Source organism: Leptosomus discolor, chromosome 2 (assembly GCF_034619465.1).
Source record: "Leptosomus discolor isolate bLepDis1 chromosome 2, bLepDis1.hap2, whole genome shotgun sequence".
Taxonomy (NCBI): domain Eukaryota; kingdom Metazoa; phylum Chordata; class Aves; order Leptosomiformes; family Leptosomidae; genus Leptosomus; species Leptosomus discolor.
In genome coordinates this window covers 59517570-59538420 of record NC_141392.1, presented here as the reverse complement: position 1 = coordinate 59538420, position 20851 = coordinate 59517570, and the positions used below count along the sequence as shown (strand labels likewise).

Below are 20851 nucleotides of genomic sequence, written 5' to 3'. Positions count from 1 at the left end.
ATAAAATGCAGTCACCATCAAAGCACAACCATTAACAACTTGGTCAAAAAAATGTCATAGCTCCATTGAAAAAAAATAACTTGTCTTTTTAGTAGACTCCATTACACGATAAAGTTTCCACTATAGGCATGTTATGAAGTCTTACAGTGGTACTGCAGTGTCATTCCTGTTAAGCAGAGAATTGTATAGACACCAAGAAATGGTGCAATGTTCAAAAAAGCTGTTCAAACTGAGCTAAGCTTCACGAGACCACGTACTGAGTCTTCATGCAATGAATCCTGGCTGGCTAGACTCAGGACGTGCATTGTATGGCTGTGTGTAATAGGACTTCCACTTGGCAGCATCCCAGGGGGTGATGGAGCTTCTTCAGGAGTGAGAAACTGATGACCTTCATGTTCCTCTTTTAATGGTATCATGTCTGTCAAGCCTGTATCTGATGTGAGATTTGGCATAGAAGATGGTGGTGTTGGTTGCCCTAGAGTTAGAGTTGCACAAGGCCCACTGATAGTAGTCTTTCCTGGTAAAGGTAGTTCTTCACTAGTTATGCTTGGCTCACTCTGTAGTAGGGGGGTGGCAGCAGCCTGCAAAACGAATTTAGTGCTCTGAATGCACTGATCTTGGTCACACTGTAGAATGGAAGGGTGTCAAAAATCATATAAGGCAAACAAAACAGAGGAAAAAAGGGAGAATATGGACAAAAAGGTATGGAAAAGAATGGGATGTGAAGAGAAAAAAAAAGAAAGCCATTAGTATCATTCCAAGGTTAGCCACCCAAAAATCCCATTGCATGCTGCCCGGAGGCGGGGGTGGGGGAAAAGCATGCATAAATGAGCCAGTGCTTTGTGTTACTATCAAAGTAAATGATGATAAACATTTAGAGTGTTCACTTAAGGGTTTTGCTAACCTTTAAAATAGTATTTTATGAGAACTGTAATTCAAATGCTTTGCTTATTCTTGTTCAAAGCCATTTGGAAAGCCTAGATACAACAGTCTGTCTGTAACTAACTGCATCGGGTACCTCAAAACCTCCCAGATTCCAAGTGAGGTGAATAATTTCCACACTACTCATTTTACCCTAGAGCAGCTAGCAGTTCAGAGAGAGGCCCAAACGCATAATCGAAGCATCCTTCCAAGTTCAAAAATGCTAGGCAAATATCTGTCTTTAATTGGTCTTCACATGTAGGAAGTTGGTCTTCACAGGGTACAGAAGTTTTCCAGAACAAGAATTCCTTTGATGCAGGTGATTTTATAAAGATATAGCTGGCAATATAGCCTCTACAAGCAAAAATTTACCCCCCCTCCCAATTTAATACCTTACATATATACACAAGCTCTAGAGAATATACTACACTATACTCAATACTCTAGAGGATGTGTAGAAATTTGGCAGCAATGCAGATGCATTAATTTGATATCAACTTTCATGATTTTTAGGCTGTTTCTTGGTTAATTTAATCTTGACAATGTGAAGAATCAAGGTACAAACCCCAAGTTTTCTGGCAAGCACTTTCACAATAACAAGCCAAATTCAGCTTTATATAATCCAATTAAGCTCAGCGAGTATTACCAGGAATGCTTTTGGCACTACATCATTCCTAAGAATGGTTTAAATAAAATGACCATCCATTCCTTGAGACAGGACAGGTAGGTGTTTCAATAATGTCCAGCTAGCTGAGTACTACACCTGCTGCCAAATTAAGTTTCTTTAATGCAAACTGGCATGATTTTTGAGAGCTTCCAAGGACAATATGTATTTAATTCATAGCCTGATCAGTTATAACATCTGCAGATTAAGAAAATCCTGTTAGATTCATTTGCTATACCACTGTTCTGCTGTGCAAAAGAAACACTACAGTCAGTGAGTACAACTATAAATCCCAATGCCGCAAAGAAATTTTGGAAGCAAGCAAGCAGGATAAAAAAAAAAAAATATATCCAGAGGTAAGACATGCCTATTCGCTGTTGTATTTCAAAAATTCTGTTAAAGCAATATGTTCTGCTTTACAACTGACTACTACTATCTATATCCAATTACTGAAAGGCATTACAATTCCAACATTTGTTCAGGATATTCCAAATCATAACCATTGCTACTAATATTACAGCAATTCCCTAAAATACCCGTTTAAGTTTAACAAGCCACTGTGATATGCTCTGTGTAAACTCATGGAAAGACTTTTGCATCCTTTACTGCATGATGAAAACCATCACTACGAATGTTTCCTCTGATATTTTCAGGTCCTCAATTCGACCACTGGATAGCTTAATGATGGATGCACAATTACATCCAGAAAGTGTGCAAGCAGACTACTTGGTAACAGTAAACAGGTAGTATTTTAAACATGTCCTAAGTGTTTAGGACACCCAGACGAACCACTTTTTGACAGGCAGAAGTCCAATCCTTACTCAATTACGTATTTTCCAACACTTATGCTTTCAGAAACATAAATGCACTGACTTCCTGTTGCAGAAATTGAGTTCACATAAGTTGCAAGCAATTCCCCCCCGCCTCCCCCCCCCCCCCCCAATGAACAGCCCTAGCCAAACAACTGAAGTGATCCCATATCATTTCAGAGGGATTACTCACAGGCTTAAAGCCAAAACCTTGCATAAGTACCTTACTAAGAAGAAAACTGTCAGCATCTTTTAAAGTCAAGCTTTCAATTAGTAATTCAGTGTGAATAACTCATTCTTGATTAATATACTGTTATTCACGCCTGCTTATTTCAATTAAACTATAGCCCTTCAACCAACCTTACCATAGAGACCTTAAAAATATGTTAACTGAATTTTCAAACTTCAAAAACACCAACAAAATCCATCTCTGAAAAGCAGTAGCCAAAGAGCATGTTAAATAACAAAGGAATGCCTATAACCACTGGGGTATATTGAAAACAAATAATGTTAGCAGCTGACTTATTAATGCTTTAGTGAAGCTTCAACGCTGATCTTCAAAAGGAAATCACTAATATGTTCCAGGCAATACAAGAACACAGTTTTAAGTTAGCTGAAGGTAATTTACTTGAAGTCATTGTATAGTCTGAATTAATTTTCTTCTTACTGAACTCTAGTGCATTTTAACAGACTCAATATCAAAAAGATGAAGTAGCCTCATAAAGCTCCATTAAACAGAGTGTTACAAAAATTTTTCAGGTGCTGTATATCTGTTTTTCATTTTCCATGCACTTGTCACTTCCCTAAAGCCTCTCCTTTTATTCAGATACATTTCAGGTTTTCTTTTTTTTCTTCTATTTAACAGTGATCAACATTAAATATCTTAGGAAAATACAGGCTGTAAGAGCTTTCAAAAGTGACTAGAGTGGGGTTTATACTAGAAAAGGTAGATGTGTTCAGTGAAGATCTCAAAAACACTCGATAAAAACAACACATACTATACAACTAAGACTATTTTTGAGTCTAAACAACTAACACAAAACTAAACAAGGAAATCAGATTTGTTTGTAGGGCTGGTATGGTGGTTTTTCCTTGATTCCATATTTCACTCTCAACTAAATGAAATGTAGGGCCAAAAGTCTTAACAGCTATTAATCACATGAATTATTCAATGCCAGCATTTCAAATGAAATAAAAAAGCTTATCCTTGTGACAAAAAGGAAGCCAAACACTGAAATCTAAACAGCTAAAAATCTACTGTAGAAGTGTACCTTCTTACTTCAAATCTACTTATTTTATTTTCCACTTACAACTTCCACTGTTTCAGAGGAACAGCAGATTCTGAAGATAAGACAGGCTTAATAAGTTCTACAAGTACAGAATTTCAATTATAAACATGCATAGAAATTTTTAGCCATCTCTGTATTTATTTTCACATCCAAAGGGACAAATTAAAGCAAATTAGACAAAACCTAAAATTCTGCATTTATTTCACAAATAATAAATACAAACAACTAAGGAAACAATATTTTTCTTTTTTTTTTCCCTGAAGAAAATCTGACTTTTTCTAAGCTACACAAAGCATACATTTTGACATACTTGTACATGGCAATACATTTTTCACATTTCTAATGCCAAAGCCAGGGATTACTTACTTTGAATTTTAAATTAACTTTGTTTAAAATTTTCTAAACACTAGTAACATTAAAGAGCTGTTACAGATCTCAGAAGATGGAGAAAAGCAGGTTGAATTATCTCAGCATCTCTGAATAAAGTGCAAACAACAAAAAGTTCAGAGGAGACAGACAGCACTGAACAACAGTGCTATGAAGTAACAGAAAGGATGCTGAAATACTATACTAGACGGATCCAATAGATGGCTAAAGAGCAGAGGGATAGAGCTGTATAACTGTTCTCAACAGCTGTAGGATTCCACATTCAATCATGGTATTGCAGATACTGTGCAACAACTGAGCCACAAAACCCACCAAGTCAATGGCTGCACTAGTAGGTAGTACAGTGCACCAGGAGTAGATCTATGAAGAGAAATGCTTCTGCAGCCAGAGGGGAAACTATACCTGTTCCAGGGATTTTACTTCAGACTAGCTACTAATTGTCCTTATGGACTGAATGTCTGTGAATGGTTAGAGCATGTCAGGTGCATTTTGGGAGCACATCTTCTGAAAGAAGTCTAGTTCATGTGCCCTGATACTGCTCTGCGACATGAACAAAAATGCAGTATATACACACAATCAAATGATTTGCTTCTAAAATGTACCTCAAGCCAAAGCAAAATGCTGAAGTTGATTTACTGCATGTGCCCTTAACCCATTTTAAGTGTGAAGTAAAATGCTTTAATGAAAATCTCTATCAACCTTGATTGCAGTAACGTTGATTTGGTAAGAGCCCTAAGTTCTGTTTCAGGCAATGATAAACTGTATTTGTGAAGTACGACAGTAAATGTCTAAGGAAACACAGTTGTAAAACTCCCAGCAAAGTGAGGCTCCTATCCTTTTGATCCTTTTACTGTCATAACAGAAAAACTTACTCCTAACAATGAGAATATGAAAAGGAAAAGAAAAAGTATGCTAGGAAGGTCAGAGTTAAGGTTCCCTGGATCAGCTGGATTCCTCTTTCCAGATCACTGCTCAAAATACTAATGAGAACATTTGGGAGAGGACTCTACAATACATCTCACTGGTAACAAATGTTATGCATGCACTGTTATTGTTCCTACAATTTTCAGCGGTACGTAGAAGAAAGAAAACAAACGCTCTAAATAAAGAACTTGCATCCAGTAAAGGAAACTGAGAACTGGAAATTAAAGGAATTTGGCACACAAGGAACTACCTAAGCCCTGAAGAAGAGATGCTGAGGAATGAAGGAATACAAGCAAATTTCTTAAAAACAAAGAAATAAACCTGTCCTGATGCAGAGGCAGATAGAAGTAAAATCTATCACTTTATAAGGCATTAGAGAATTCCTAGAGACATTATAGTAAAAATAAACCAATTCTTCTAAAAAAGTGCATGGAGTGAGACAGATTCTGTGTTTCTTCATAATGGATTACTAAAGAATAAAATACCCTGTATCAAAACCCAAGAATCAACTCAGGCTTTTAAGAGAAAGCTAAGTACTACAGAAATGCAGATCCAGGTAATGGTAGCTGATGGATTTATGGTGAAATAAGAACTTCTTTCAGAATACAAAGAAAATAAACCTTAAACCAAAAAAGAATAAAATACAGAGAAAATTGTGATTTCATAATGGATGAGATACTGTGTTTCATGTGAAAAAAAATTCTTAAGAACGAGAATTGGGCAAGCAAACTAATAAAGAGCTTGTAAAAATGATCAGCAATAAAATGCAAGGGGAAATACTCTGGAAATATCAGATCTACAGATCATGAGCTCCAAGTGACCATGTTTGTCACATGGATAAGAATATTAAGAATCTGGCTAATGAATTTACCAGATTAATTTCAAATTATATTGGAATGACACTAGGAATGTATTAAATTATATTGGAATTACATTGGGAATGTACCAGGAAAAAAATAATTATATATGCTTCCAGCATTCAAAAAAAGTAAATACAACTTCAGCTTTTAGTAAAATAAGGGAGATATTGAGAGAAAAGAAAAAGTGCTTTTATAAAGATCTAGAAAAAAACCAATCATAGTATGGGTCTATGAAGCACTGATTACAGCAACAACCCTGACTTTCTGAGATTGTGACAAACTGAGTCACTAACATGAGTAGGGTAGCTCCTGTATCAAATATTCAAAGTCTCAAAGGCAAAATTAGCACAAAAGACATTAAATACAAAAATAGTGCCCCACAAACGGTAACCTGAATAAGAGATAATGTGTTGCACTGAAAACAAGTGTCTTGCAAGTTTAAACTTAGCCTGATAATTTTGAGCTTAAATGTAAAAATGATGCTATGCTAAAAGATGTATTAAAATAAATGAAAGCAGAATATAATACTAAGCAACCCAAACAGACTTAAAGAGTGACGAGAGGCTGGTTGAGTGAGGCACAAGAATTCTATTTAGAAGGACAGAGTTCATTGGGTAAAAGATTTGAGGGAAAGGAAGATAAGGAAAGGGAAGGAAAGGAATAAGAGAAGACAAGTGTGAGAAATGATGCTTATTAAAATCAATGGGCAGGAGAGACATTTTAGCATGCTATATGAATTAAGTAGTATAACATCCAGACATAAAGATTCAATGTAGAGATAAAATCACGTAGTTCATTCTGGCACAAAATCCAAGGAGACACACCATAAAGGTATACTGGAACACACTTCAGATTTCTGTTATTTCCTGTACTCAAAAGTGTTCAACTTGCTAAAACAGCGTAATTATCTCCGATGACATATAAATGGCTAAACCTCTGCAATTTTAAAAAGTATTTATAGACTAAGACCATGATCTACACATGCTCTTAAGCCAAGGAATTTCACTTTGCCTGTCCTTTTCTGAAACCAGAATAATACAAGCTGCAGTATCAGATACATCCCCTTCAAACTTGCCAGTTCTTTGTGGTCCAGACGCATCTTTTTAATTTTATGCCTCTGCCTTTTTCCCAAGAGGTACGCAACCTTCCAGAAGGGAAGACTGAATCATATTACATCTTTTGCTTAACCTTTGTCAGTGAGGACGCAAGGTAAATAGGAAACCTTTTCTTCCACCAAGATTTCCCTTCCACTGGAGTCTTGGGTTTGATCTAGTATATTCTTTAAACCATCAATTACCAAAGGAAATTTTGATGTTTGCGTCTGAATTCTAGCAAAAGGGAATCTAAAGAATCTTGCAGAGATTCCTCCTCTAAAAAAAAAAAAAAAAAAAAAAAAAAAAATCGAACAACAACAACAACAAAAAAAAATCAAACAACAACAAAAAAATCAAACAACAGGATGCCGCATGCCTCATTTTACTTCTGCCATAAAGTGTATTCCGCTGCCTTACACTCAAGAACCTTCTGCGGTCCTTTTCAGGGGAGAACAAGTGAATGGCTGGTCTTCCCAGCGCTCCTGTTTCCAAACTTCTTCAGAAGAATTGAAGATTGTGTACTAGGAAGAGAACTGAGATAAATAGATACTGTAAAGCCTAGGAAAGTACTAGGGGTCACTTCATGGGGAAAAATTTTTGAACAGAATGATGAAGCTTTAGTTGATTATTTCTGTCTAAATTTAAATCATAACAGGAAATCTGGTAACTGAACAGAATGGCTGAAAATAACTAAGCTAGCAGTAAAGTGAATTAATTTTGTTACGAAAAAGTCTGTTATGTGCATGAGATTGAGGTCTTAACTGTGAAACAGGGAAATTAGTTTTGTTGTTTGCTGCCTTATGAGATACGAGAGATGGGAACCTGAAAGTAGACAGAGTCTACTGAGAAAAGCAAAAACATTGACCTTAGAACACAGAAAAAGGGAAATGTGAAACAAGAACAAATCAGAGGCAAAGCTATGTCCCACTGCATTGTTGCCAGCAGGAAATTGATTTATAATTTCTTATGTTTCAAACAACTCAGAAAAGAATGCAAGATTTTAAATAGGGAAGAGAAAATAGTGCTTATGAGACTGGGAAACTAAGCAGGGCTTTAACAGTTTGCAACAAAAACCAAGGGAGAGATTTTAATGCTGATAGCCAGCTGCCACTAGAAGTCAATTGGTCTTGGATACAAACCAAGAATAATACCCTGAGAAAAATGGCATCACAGTCTTAAAGACATCCCTCCATACCAAACACAATGTATTATATTTTTCAAGCTTTTTCTGAGAGATCACTTTCAGGAATGAAAGCTGCACATTTCCAAGTGATTCTGGTAACTGTTAAAGAACCCAACAAGCCTCTCCCAGCTCAAGTACTGTAATGTTCTAGAATATAAGTAGTACAAATCATTCAAATTCTTGAAGAATTTGAGTAATTACAGGTATTGCACTCTAAAATCGTAACAGCTACCTGTTTGGTTTAAATACCATAACAGATTTCTCCATTTCTAGAGACAAATTTAGTCAATTTTCTAACAAACTAGCACAAGATTTTCTCATTAATAGCTAGTAATAACAATAGCATCTTCTTACAATGGAAGTATAATTCTTATAATGTTAAGATAATTTAATGCCAGGGACTTATTGTGGGTTAATGATCCTCACAAATAAGAAGCTTTGACAGAGTCAGAAAGTTTGGGTAAACCCTGAAGGGCTTCAGGCTATTTCTAAGGTTTGCAATTTTTTTTTTTTTTTTTAAACTGTTCTTTTCTCTTTCAGAGTTACTATTTTTTTGAGTAAAATTTGCACAGAGCATTACCTTGTTCTGCACAACTGCACCTCACAGAAGATTCAGAGTTAATACTGTGCCTAATACATTTTCTCATTAAGGAGACTTAACAAAACTTCTATTTAATCCTCAAAATAGCAAGTAAAAACAGCTTAGGAACTACAGCAGAATTTTTATACCAGTTGATCAGTGACACTAAAACTAATCTGTCTGGGAAGAGTGAGTTGTCTTCTTTTGTTCAAATGGAAGGCTGAATTATGTCAGAAGGCCTTGTGCCACCTCTTTTTTGGCAGAGAGAGAATGTCCATAACTCATGGCTTCTTTGACAAAGTCTTAGAACCCACATAATATGCAGATATGTGGATAACAATTGAGAAATAGGCACATATGCAAGATGCTTGCCTTTAGAAAAAGATCTCTTTCCAGTTATTCTCCTCTTCTTGGCACTGGAAATCCTATGCTCCGTTATGATAGCAAATGCTACCATCAAAAAACAAAGTAAAAACTATTGGCACAGTTTCAAAGATGTTTAAAAGATTTTGTTGTAACAATCCAGTTGCCATTTTTTGTTCATTGGAAGTTCAGCATCCTCCTGCTCTTTCTTCAACATACTTCTCCCCTAGATACTCCTCTTTGTTCATCTTTGCTTTTTAAAACACCTCGGTCTATGCAAAACTGCAGTGTATGAGCAAAGAAGGAAACAGAGTATGAAGAAAGTGCCATACAAAATAACAATTAGCTGGAAAATTATGAACCAGAGCAAGTCCATGATGCTTGAATATTCCAGTTCAAAACACAGCAGATATCAACAGTACAAGTCAAAATGCCAGTATATTCAATAAATCAACAGTGCAGAAAAGCCTCTCTTTTTTTAGAATCCATGAGCAACAACTATTACATTGCGTGAAACATACATTAAAAAGAGCCTTGGGCTTTTTTTCTTTACTGTTAACAAACAAGTCATTCCACCCAGAGTGTCAGCTGTATCCAGTTAGTTATTACTTGATTAGTTCACATGAAAGTGGAGAAGAAAAACATTCACAGGAATCTTGATGAACAACACTATGGGATGATTCCTACCATGTTGCTCTGAGATTGTGTGGCCCCATACATAGTAATGCCATTTGATGGTCCTGCTAATTGCGGTGTATCTGGTTGTATAAATCCTCTTCTGTCAATTAAGCTATGGAATAATCAAAATAAAGAAGAAGTGTTAGAGAGATCACATGATCAATAACTACGTCGTCTTAACAAAAAGAGACAAATTTTCTGTCATACAACAAACCCTAATACCTCACCAATAACTTCAAATATCCCCTTTTATTCAACTGAAGTGCAAGACTTCATTTCTACTCATCAGCAAGGTAGCAAGGGAATTGTTTGCTTGTAATACCACCCACACATGTGTACATCTACTTTTCTAGATTCTTATTGTAGACAGACAGAAGACTTAGAAGCTTACCAGCAGGTACCACAAAACCAATGAATTTTAAACCACAAGTGTGAAAACAACTTACACAACTCACTAGTGCACTTTGAATTGGTATCTGTTTTGAAGGTTCTTCTGTTATCAGTTTCCACACCTCTAAATTAAAGCGACTTAATCACAAAATTTAGAAAGAAAGAAAGAGGAACTTTTGTTCAGACAACTTCCTTGCCAGGAGTTTGAGACAGCTACTTAACACTGCTTACAGTGCTCCACTATTCTTACTGTCCTGGTTTCAGCTAGGATAGAGTTAATTTTCTTCCTAGTAGCTCGTACAGTCTTGCATTTTGGATTTAGAATGAGAATAACGTTGATAACACACTGATGTGTTAGTTGTTGCTAAGTAGCGCTTATCCTATGTTAAGGATTTTTCAGTTTCCCATGCTCTGCCAGTGAGGAGGTGCACAAGAAGCTGGGAGGGGGCATGGCCAGGACAGCCGACCCAAACTAGCCAAAGGGACAGTCCATACCAGAGAACATCGTGCTCAGTATATAAACTGGGGGGAGTTGCCCAGGAGGAGCAGATTGCTGCTGGGGGGACTGGCTGGGCATCAGTCAGTGGGTGGTGAGCAATTGCATTGTGCATCACTTGTCTTTCTTGGGTTTTATTTCTCTTTCTTTTTTTTTTAATCTCTCTTTTCATCATCAGCATCATAATTATTATTGTATTTTATTGTAGTTCAATTATTAAACTGTTTTTATCTCAACACAGGAGTTTTTCTTTTTTTCACGATTCTCCTCCCCATCCCACTGGGGCGGGGGAAAGGAGGACTAAGCGAGCTGCTGCACGGTGTTTATTTGCCGGCTGGGGTTAAACCACAACACTGACCAAAGTGATGCACTCATAAAATTTCTTATTTCCATCTAAGAAAATGCTTTGTGGAGGAATTAATAAAAATAAGTTTAAAACTACATAAGATTATTAAAAAAAAAATAATGGAATAATCTGACCTAGCTAAAGATTTTGCTAAAATTCCACATACAATTTTACTCTCAATTTGAGAACTATAAACCTCACTTAGGTTCTGCTAGTTAATACTCACAAAAAGCTGAATGTACAGACTGAAGTACTATATTCTACGTGTGTATAAGCTCATATCACTTCCATACAAAAAACCCCAAAAACTTTCCAACTGTTTATGCTTCAATTCATTCAAAGTTGGTTGTTTTTTTCTTTTGTTGTTGTGGGTTGGGTTTTGTTTTGTTTTGTTTTTTTAATTATATGTAGCTTTCAATTAGAGTTCCATATATTTTTATTCATAGGCCAAAATGTTTTTCTCCTGTGACCTGAACAATGTTACTTCCCATCTGGAAAACTACAAATTTTGACACAGTATATCAAATTCTAACTGGAGGGTTTATCATGACTCAGACATAATGACAGGAATGTTTTAAAACCTGAAAGCTAAAGTCAGCACAGAACTTGTTTTCTTTGCTGATTTATGGGACCTCTAAATTCACTAAGGGTCAAGATGGCTTCAATTTTAAAAGACAAGAACAGTATGCACAGAAAAATCTAAGGCATTTTCCCTCTCAAAAGTCAATGAGGTTTCCACCATTTGCAGACCAGTTTAAGCTTTCGTCATGAAGGTCTGCAGAACAGGTTTTTATGTACATTCAGACCACTTAGAAATCCACCTGAGATTACACTCTGTCATGTGGAAAGCACTCCTTCAAAAATCGTCGCTTAATTTTAAGTTACATGATTTATTTTATCAGAACACTAGTTAGACCTATGCTGACAGCTATGGATCAAATTAAGATTTGAAAGTTACTGTTGAGGACACGTAAAATGCATTCTGAATTTGCTAGCATAGGTTTAAAAATGAAAACATTATCTTTAACAGAAGGGAGAAAAGTTTGGATTATTTACATATCCTCTCTTAATCTGCATTCCCTTTTCAAAGGTACTTGAATATTTTGAATTTCAAGCTGTAATTGCTGCTAAACCACTTTACAAGAATTTAAGGAAACAAACTAATATTTAGTGACTTGGGACACAGCTGAGATTAAAAGTCAAAAAAAGCAAGGTTATAATTTACATTTTACAGTCAGTAAATTTTTACCATTGGTCACAAAATGTCTCTCTGCAGAACCTCCACATATATTCCGGCATCTAAATAAGTTATGTTGCTACAAAGAATTCAGGAAAAAATGTACAAACTCTGTTAAAGCACAGGAGCCAATGTCAGTCTGGTCTAATTGTGTGCTGCTACTTGTATCAGCCTATGATGTCATTTCAAGTACTGAGAAACATGTTGTTTTAATAAGGATTTCCATTTGGAGTCAAACAAAAGTATCTGAAGCATGGCATTGAGTTTTTGTGTCACATACTTTTATGAAAAGCAAAATGGCAGAATTAAAGGGTTGGCTTCAGACACCATCCATGCAGGCAGGAAGCAGAGACGACAGGGTTACTCTTTCTTACCACAGGGATTACAGTGTTAACCCAGTATGTGGTAATCTTAACTGAGTTGTCTCCTCCTTAGGAAAAGATGTCAGTCTCTCCTGTTGACCTTCGACTGCTTGTAGAAGAACCACCTCTGATACTCATAACAGCAAAGACAGAAATCCCACTTCCACCCTAGTCACTAGACTATAAAATAATCTACTTACTTTCTTCTCAATAGTTCAGATTCGTAACTACATAATTCCAGACAAAGCAAAACAGCTTTAACCGATGAGTATGCCACAGAAATAATCTACAAGATGTCAGCTACTCTATACAGAGGAACCAGGCCGGTACTGTACATGTAGTACATGAACTATGTAGTACATGAACTATCTAACCACACAGCACTGGAGTAAGAAGAGAACTAAGTCTTTCCAGCTGCCAGTTTTATTTCTCTAGTCTCAGCTCTGTATTATTGTTTGTTCAAGCTGAAAAAAAAAAACCTGCAACCTTGAATATACAAATATTCTGTATTTCAGAAGTGAAAATGTATGCAACAAAAGTTAATCCATTAGGCTTTCTCTAGAATTGCTTTGGTGCAAGAGCACCAAATTCAGCTTAATGTATACACGTTAAGAGTAGTATAAATAAAGAAAAATTACTGCCCATTTAAATAAAACGGTTCAGAGCGAAAAGACAAAAATGAACAATCATCAAGCTAGTTGTAGAATTAAGGTTCCTAAACTCATGTCACTTTTGTTAGATATGTAAGAGTTTAATAAACTTTCAAATCACCCGTCATGCAACAGCTAACTTCTAGAAATCTTTTACTGCTAAAAGTTGTTAACTGAAGTGGCAAAAGAATGTCAACCTTAATATATTTTACAGGATCTGATCACTAATTTAGTTTAACCACAATTTTCCAACTTGTCTCTTTACTACTGAATAAAAACCTAATTAACACTTCTAATGGACAGCAAAACGAGAGTATTTTTGCTGAGTAAACTCAAGCAATCGGAGTGAATTGAATCATGAATAATCACGTGGCTTCATTTATACTAATAATACTTTTTGATACTCTTACCTTGGAGAGAGGGGCCCACAGAGTGCAGCACAGCAATTAGTAAAGATGTTGCCATAACTGTATGGATTATAGTTTTCTTTACCTCTTTTATTTGACCATGATCCTTTAATCTGAAGAGATATGAACAAGATGCATCATATATAATACGATATAGAAAATGTCTGAGACAAATTAAGGGTTACCAAAGCAGCAATATGCTACTTACATCAGAGGCAGACCAGAAAAACCCACAATCATACCTTCCAAACAGCTTAGAGCTTTGGGCTGTTATGAACGGCTGGACCCTAAACCCTTACAAGTAAGCACACGTTTTATCTCCGTAGATTCAGACAACCCAAAATCTCAAAGGATCAGTTTCAGTATCTAAACATAATGGTCTAAGCTTAGTTTTACAAATATTATGGCATGTTCTACAGAAGAGGTTCAGTTGCAACATACCATTAAAGCCAGCAATAGAGCACTTCCCTTCATACTCTTGGATAAGTTCTCAAGTTGTGCAATACCACACAACATTATCTTTCCTAAAGTTCACAAATGGCTCTAAAATACTATGCAGCAACTGCAGGCATTATTACCTTTCAGTGCATATTACATTTTCTTTTAGCTACTCTAGTTTTTCTGTTTAAGAGACACTTGAGAGCTGGAGTAAAACATCTTACTATATTCAACTGGAAATGTATGCTTTAAATGAAATTACTGAACAGTTTACTTGAAATTCAGACATGTTACACCACTGCAGTTCCCTGCTATCTGACTTCCAACAGTCCAAAAGAGACATTTATTTGACAGGAGGGACAGTGGAAGCACACTGTGTACATCTAAAGACACAGTGTTGGCCTAAACCTAATATCTGAGGAAAACCAGAGTATCTCATCTGTCTTACTAATGAAGTAGACTTCTTCAAAAACAGCCTACTTGCTCCAATGCTTGATGCTGAGGCACATTTCATTCTGAGCTTGCTTGGTAAGTTTTCTTCTGGTTCATTGGTATTTATTGTAAAATTTGTAATTTTAACCATGACCTTAAACAATAACAAGACATATGTTTGACAGTCCAAAAGATGCTACTTTTACATTTGCCAGATACCTATGAAAAAAGGTACAACAGAAAATTACAATAAAATAATTTTAAGCTTGCAGTAATTTCTTAGATTACTTGCTAAATTCCAACAAGCTTTCTATACCATTAGCCACCTAGCTATTTTTATTTTCTCCTGTCACTAATTTTGTATTTCTCCTTTTAGGTAAAGGAGGACACCTGAAGCCTCCACACATACTTCCACACCAAAACAATGGAAACTTATGTGCAAAAAAGGACAACTGTAGAAATGAGAAAGTTGACCTTTAAATTAATGATATACTCCTTGCCAGAGGTTTTAAACCTCAGACTGGGAAAGGAATCTCAAAGGAAAAATAAAAGAAAGGATGAAATTTTTGTTTTGAGAATTGAACACACTTTGCAATTTCTACTGTAACCAATTTTTGAATCAAAGAATATTTAAGACTCCCAGTGAAAAAGACATACTGAAAATTATTTAGTAATTTCCTACTGTGTAAAATATACTTATTTCTTTGTTTCCTCTCTTCTACATTTTCCTGTTTCAAGATACGGGTTCTGTGGGTGCAAATCATAATGGACACATTATGTAACCAGCACATCTTCAAGCAACAACAAATATAGTCCAAAAGATCTCTTCTGATATTTTGAATCAAGCATGACCTGGTTACTTCCTTCTTTCCTACTGAGGCATTCACAAACCTATGCACACAGGTATGACTTCTCCAAGAATAACAGAGAAAAACCTCATTATTATTTAGAAACATACATGTACAAGTATACTATGAACTTACATCTTCATTTGTGGTTTGATTGGAGCTGATCAAATACGTGTGAAAACCTGAGAGGCCAACAATGGACCATACTGAGAAAAAACACACCACAGCTTCCAGCACAGTAATTGAAAGTCAAGGAAATATATGCAAATGGAAAAATAAAATCCAATAACAAGTAGTTACAATCACAAAATTCAGGATAGTCAACTTATAGCCTACAAGTCCCTTGAGATCTTTGGGGTACTTCAGAGGGGTCAGTAAAAATTAAACTCAGAAAAGCAAGCCTTTTGTCAGTAGGCTTTAGAGTACAGGCCACTGAATAGCATCTCCACCAGCATGTATTTAAGGGTCAGCAGATTGAAAAAGGCTAGAAACTACTCGTGAGTGGTTCTGATCTTAATTGCTGAAATTCCGATTTGCACATTCACCCCATGAAAGTCATCACACTTGTATTAAGACAGGTAAATTGATAAGTAACAGTTCTGAAGGGGTGAGGGGAAGATCAAACACAAGAGAGGTAACCCAAGGCTAGCTGAAGAGCAAAGACTAAACAGGTATGTTTGCACAATGCAAGTCTTGAGCCAGGATTAAGGGTTCTAGATCTTTGAGACTGCATCTCAGTCATATGTTCTAACTCCTAGACTCTCCTGTCTTTCTTCTGTTACTGAAGTGAAGATGCTGATAGGGATCCTAACACTAGCATCCAAGTGCACTAGTCCAAGTAAAATATAAAGTCCACTTGCTCTCTCAAGTCCCTCTAATAACTGCATATATTCTACATTATAACTGCGGGGGTGCCCAAATGGCCCCCAGCCTTGGCAAATGGCCTGGATAACAGCTCCTGTTAACCCTGTGAGTGTAAATAATTGGAGTGGGGGTTGAACACTCGAAACTCAGCAGCATTTGCCCAAAACTTACCATGTTAAAGAGGAAGACTATCAAATCCCAACTCACTGTGCCATTATTAAACAGTAGCTAAGGAATTACAAGATGACCTTTTGAAGGAGGCATCAGCCCGAATTGTAAGAAAACCACAAAAATTGGCAGAACAGACTTTGAAGTGGGAACAATCAGTTCTGTGGTTTGGTTCAGCCAGAAGTCACTCTGCTGGCATCTGCCTAGCCCAGACAGAGCACCCTCCCTGTCTAAGTCTGTTAGCAGTCTGCATCCAGACAGCAGACTGCCAGTATGGGGTGCAACATATAGGGATTTGCACCAGAGGTACACATATGTGAGCTCGTGGGGTGCTTTCTCACCTGAGTGTTGTAGAAAGCAGCACAGGTACACATACAGCAAGAGCACCCACACCTCCAAAAGTGTAGTGAAGGTGTGCACATGCATGTGTGTGTGCACCACCAGAACTTTTCAAACTACCTGTGTTTTCACTCCTTACAAACGGCATAATCCAAATGCCAAAGTAATCAGGCTTTAAAAGTGAGATCATTGTACTAGGAAAGCCAGTCAGCATTCAGTGTTGCATACTTACTTATCATTCCTTTAACTCTAAAGGAGTTGTCATCTCAGCAATAAGACAAGAAAGTTACTTCTAAACTTTATATACCAAGCATAAAGAGTAACTTTTTATAGAAGGCTTCCTGCCATAGTTATTTTATTTATAGTTTTATTTACACACAATAGCCATGAACTCGGAATACATCTGCTTTGAGAATGTTATTTTCTACACCACTTCAATAGTAAATTTTTTTTTAGGGAACATGAGGCAGAAAAGCTTTTGGTTCTCAGAAAATAGTTATAATAAATCAGTAGGAACAAGATGATGGGAAAAGGACAAAAACAATCTGTATATTAACCATATATCAACCTTTAGTGAAGTCAGTTTCCAAGACAACATCAGCTCAAAATATTCCAGAACAAGGACACAACCTTAAAATAAACAAAAACATCTTTCTCACTGAACCTATCAATAGAAGAGAAATATGACAGCACTTCACCATTATACAGAGACACAGACTGGAAAAATCATAGAATCATAGAACCATTTTGGTTGAAAAAGACCTTTAAGATCATCAAGTCCAACCATTATCCTTAAACTGCCAAGCCCGTCACTAAACCATGTCCCTAAGCACTGCGTCTATATGTCTTCTGAACACCTCCAGGAATGGTGACTCCACCACCTCCCTGGGCAGCCTGTTCCAAACGCATGGATAGATGTTACGTATTTTCAATAAACAATCCTAGTATTAGTTAACAATGAAGAGTTTTTATTGCAGGGCTGCTCTCACCTAATGAATTGGGAAATACCTGAATTGTCTCTATAACTCCACCTAGAACCTACTTCACACAAAGTGGTTTATAAAAGCCAGAAAAGAGCCATTTGCATTCTGAGCAGATCTGCTCCAAAAGCAGCAGGATGACAAAAGTGCATTGCTGAGCAGCACGTTCATAGAACCACAGAATGGTTTGGGTTGGAAGGGATGTTAAAGACCATCTAGTTCCAACCCCCCTGCCATGGGCAGGGACACCTTCCACTAGCCCAGGTTGCTCAAAGCCCCGTCCAACCTGGCCTTGAATACTGCCAGGGAGGGGCAGCCACAGCTTCTCTGGGCAACCTGTTCCAGTGTCTCACCACCCTCACAGTGAAGAATTTCTTCCCAGTATCTAATCTAAGTCTCCCCTCTTTCAGTTTGAAACCATTACCCCTCATCCTATCGTTACACTCCCTGATCAAGACTCCTTCCCCACCTTTCCTATAAGCCCCCTTTAAGAACTGGAAGGATGCTGTAAAGTCTCTCCAGAGCCTCCTCTTCTCCAGGCTGAAGAACCTCAACTCTCTCAGCCTGTCCTCATAGGGGAAGTGCCCCTGATCATCTTCATGGCCTTTCTCTGGACCTGCTCAAGCAGGTCCATGTCATTCTTATGCTGCAGGCCCCAGAGCTGAATGCAGTACTGCAGGTGGGGTCTCACCAAAGTGGAGTAGAGGGGCAGAATCTCCTCCCTCGACCTGCTGGCCACACTGTTTTGATGCAGACCAGGATTCCAGTGGCTTTCTGGGCTGCAAAAGTGCACACTGCTGGCTCACATGCAGCTTTTCATCCACCAACACCCTCAAGTTCTTCTCCGCAGGGCTGTTCTCGATCCACTTATCACCCAGCCTGTATCTGTGCTTGGGATTGCCTCAACCAAGGTACAGGACCTTGCACTTGGCCTCGTTGAACTTCATGAGGTTTGCACGGGCCCACCTCTCCAGCCTTATCAAGGTCCCTCTGGATGGCACCCCTTCCTCCAACGCGTCGACCGCACCACACAGCTTGGTGTTGTCAGCAAACTTGCTGAGGGTGCCCTCAATCCTACTGTCCATGTCACCAAAGATGTTCAACAGCACCACTCCCAATACTGATACCTGCAGAACACCATTCATCACTGGTCTCCACTCTGACATTAAGCTGTTGACCGCAACTCATTGACTGCGACCATCCAGCCCATTCCTTATCCACTGAATGGTCCACCTTTCAAATCCACATCTCTCCAATTTAGAGACAAGGATGTCGTGCAGGACAGTGTTGAATGCTTTGCACAAGTCCAGGTAGATGACGTCAGTTGCTCTTCCCTTATCCACAAACACTGTAACTCTGTCATAGAAGGCCACCAAATTCTTCAGGCATGATTTGCCCTTGGTGAAGCCATGTTGGCTGTCACCATTCATCTCATTTTCCATGTGCCCTGGTGTATTTTCCAGGAGGATCCAATCCATGATCTTGTCAAGCACAGAGGTGAGACTGACTGGCCTGTAGTTCCCCAGGTCTTCCTTTTTTTCCTTTTTTAAAGGGAGACCCGGGGAAAAACTCCCTACTCTCTCCCTCTCATCTCTTCCTCAAACTATGCAGAGTCAAACCAAGACAAGATAGAAATTCAGTTTAACTGTGCAACAGCCACAGCTAAAGCAAGGAGAATGAGGGAGAACAGATAAAGTAGTAGACTGTTGTTAGCAGAGGGTTCAGAAAGGTGTAAAAGAAGGAAACAGCCCCAAAACATTATGCATAATAAAAACTGGGCTTTGAGAGGGTAGAAATAGTATGGAAGGCTGTAGGTGAGCACTGTTGGGTAGAATCTACACACCAAGACTAAGAGGAAGAATCACCAGGTCAGAAAATGTGAACCTTAGAGGGAGAAGGGCTCCCTGCAACCTCATCAGATAACTGGGCACACCCCTAACAGGAAGTTCCTCACCATGATTACACTCAAGAGGGTCCTAAAAAAGTAAGTTCCTCCCTCCACATAGTAATTCCTATTGACAAAAAAGGGAATTCCTTGCAGTTCAAGACCTCTTTCAGTCTCCCACTGAAAGGGACTTCTTTCCCTAGGAGAGAGACATCTTCCAGTTCTGCACACCAAGATCCAAAAAGATCTCTAGAACAGCTGGGGTGGTTTATGTTAGATTAACATGACTCCATTAATTAAAAAACAAACACAAAAAAGCAATATATTCTCAACAGAGTGTAACTTACTAGTGTAATATGTTATAACCTTACACAGGTTGTTAGCAAGATAGACACAGCAATGTTCTCTGTACCTCAATTGACTGGCTTGCTCCAAAGCATCATTCCCAATGCTATTCAGCAAATTTAATTTTTTGCTGTTAGGAATTGTAACCAAGCTATTAAATTGTCCAACACATCACTAACAAACCAGGCCATTTCTACAAGATACGCTACTAAGCCTTTCAAAGCCGCACACCTCTGAATACAAATTATGAATAAGCAGCCCACTGTTCCTGTACAAGGATCCTCACATGCATAATCAATTACCTTTTGATTTAAGGGCAACTGAAAGCTATTCTCAGTTTGAAAATAGTTGGAAAGAATAATCTTTTGTAAGAAGTGATTGTAATTGTTTTACTTGGAAGTTATTGTTGTGCTATTTAGAACTGTTTGTGCTTTGTAAAATTATTTGTACAAAAGAAATCTGAACAGTGTCTTTGTTTAAAAAGGGAGTTTACAGCTCAGTGAATCTACCTGATGAACAGGCGCACACGCACAAAATTGTATCTGCAGAATCTGGAGAATTTGACACTTTGAAAAACTACCTTGAAAGAGAAGTTTGTCTTTATGTACAACTACAAATGACAGAGTAAGAGTTTTTTCTTCCTACTCTGGAAAAGTGGAAAAGAGCAAACTGTCTGAGGCACAACGGACAAAAGACTTGTCCTTGGCGCAAGTATGGGAAAGAATTCTTTTCATAGTATCTTTGCAAGAGGTGCAAACTATTTATTCAGACACAAACCATTCAAAATGTATACATAAGGGGTGGGAAGCTTACAGTCTGTATGGAAATGTAAGGAAGAAACTAAACAGTAGTTATACCAGCTTCCCATTTTTTCATTATGTTAGCGGCTTTCAGACAGAAGGAGCCTTTTCC

The 20851-nt window shown here is 37.6% G+C and overlaps 1 protein-coding gene across 3 annotated transcripts in view; it reads right to left on the bottom strand.

The window, feature by feature from the left end:
* Window positions 1–224: 224 nt before the first annotated feature.
* Window positions 225–20851, bottom strand: part of ZDHHC14 (zDHHC palmitoyltransferase 14) — a 115948-nt gene continuing 95321 nt past the window's right edge. For 2 of the 3 annotated variants that reach the window (XM_086461140.1, XM_086461139.1), the window contains exons 6-9: window positions 15494–15596; window positions 13644–13753; window positions 9762–9864; window positions 225–626 (exon numbers count right to left, since the gene is read on the bottom strand). In XM_086461140.1, the coding sequence (XP_086317266.1) occupies window positions 225–626; window positions 9762–9864; window positions 13644–13753; window positions 15494–15596 (718 nt within the window). The remainder of the gene's footprint in view (window positions 627–9761; window positions 9865–13643; window positions 13754–15493; window positions 15597–20851) is intronic. The other variant, XM_086461141.1, reaches the window with a different exon arrangement.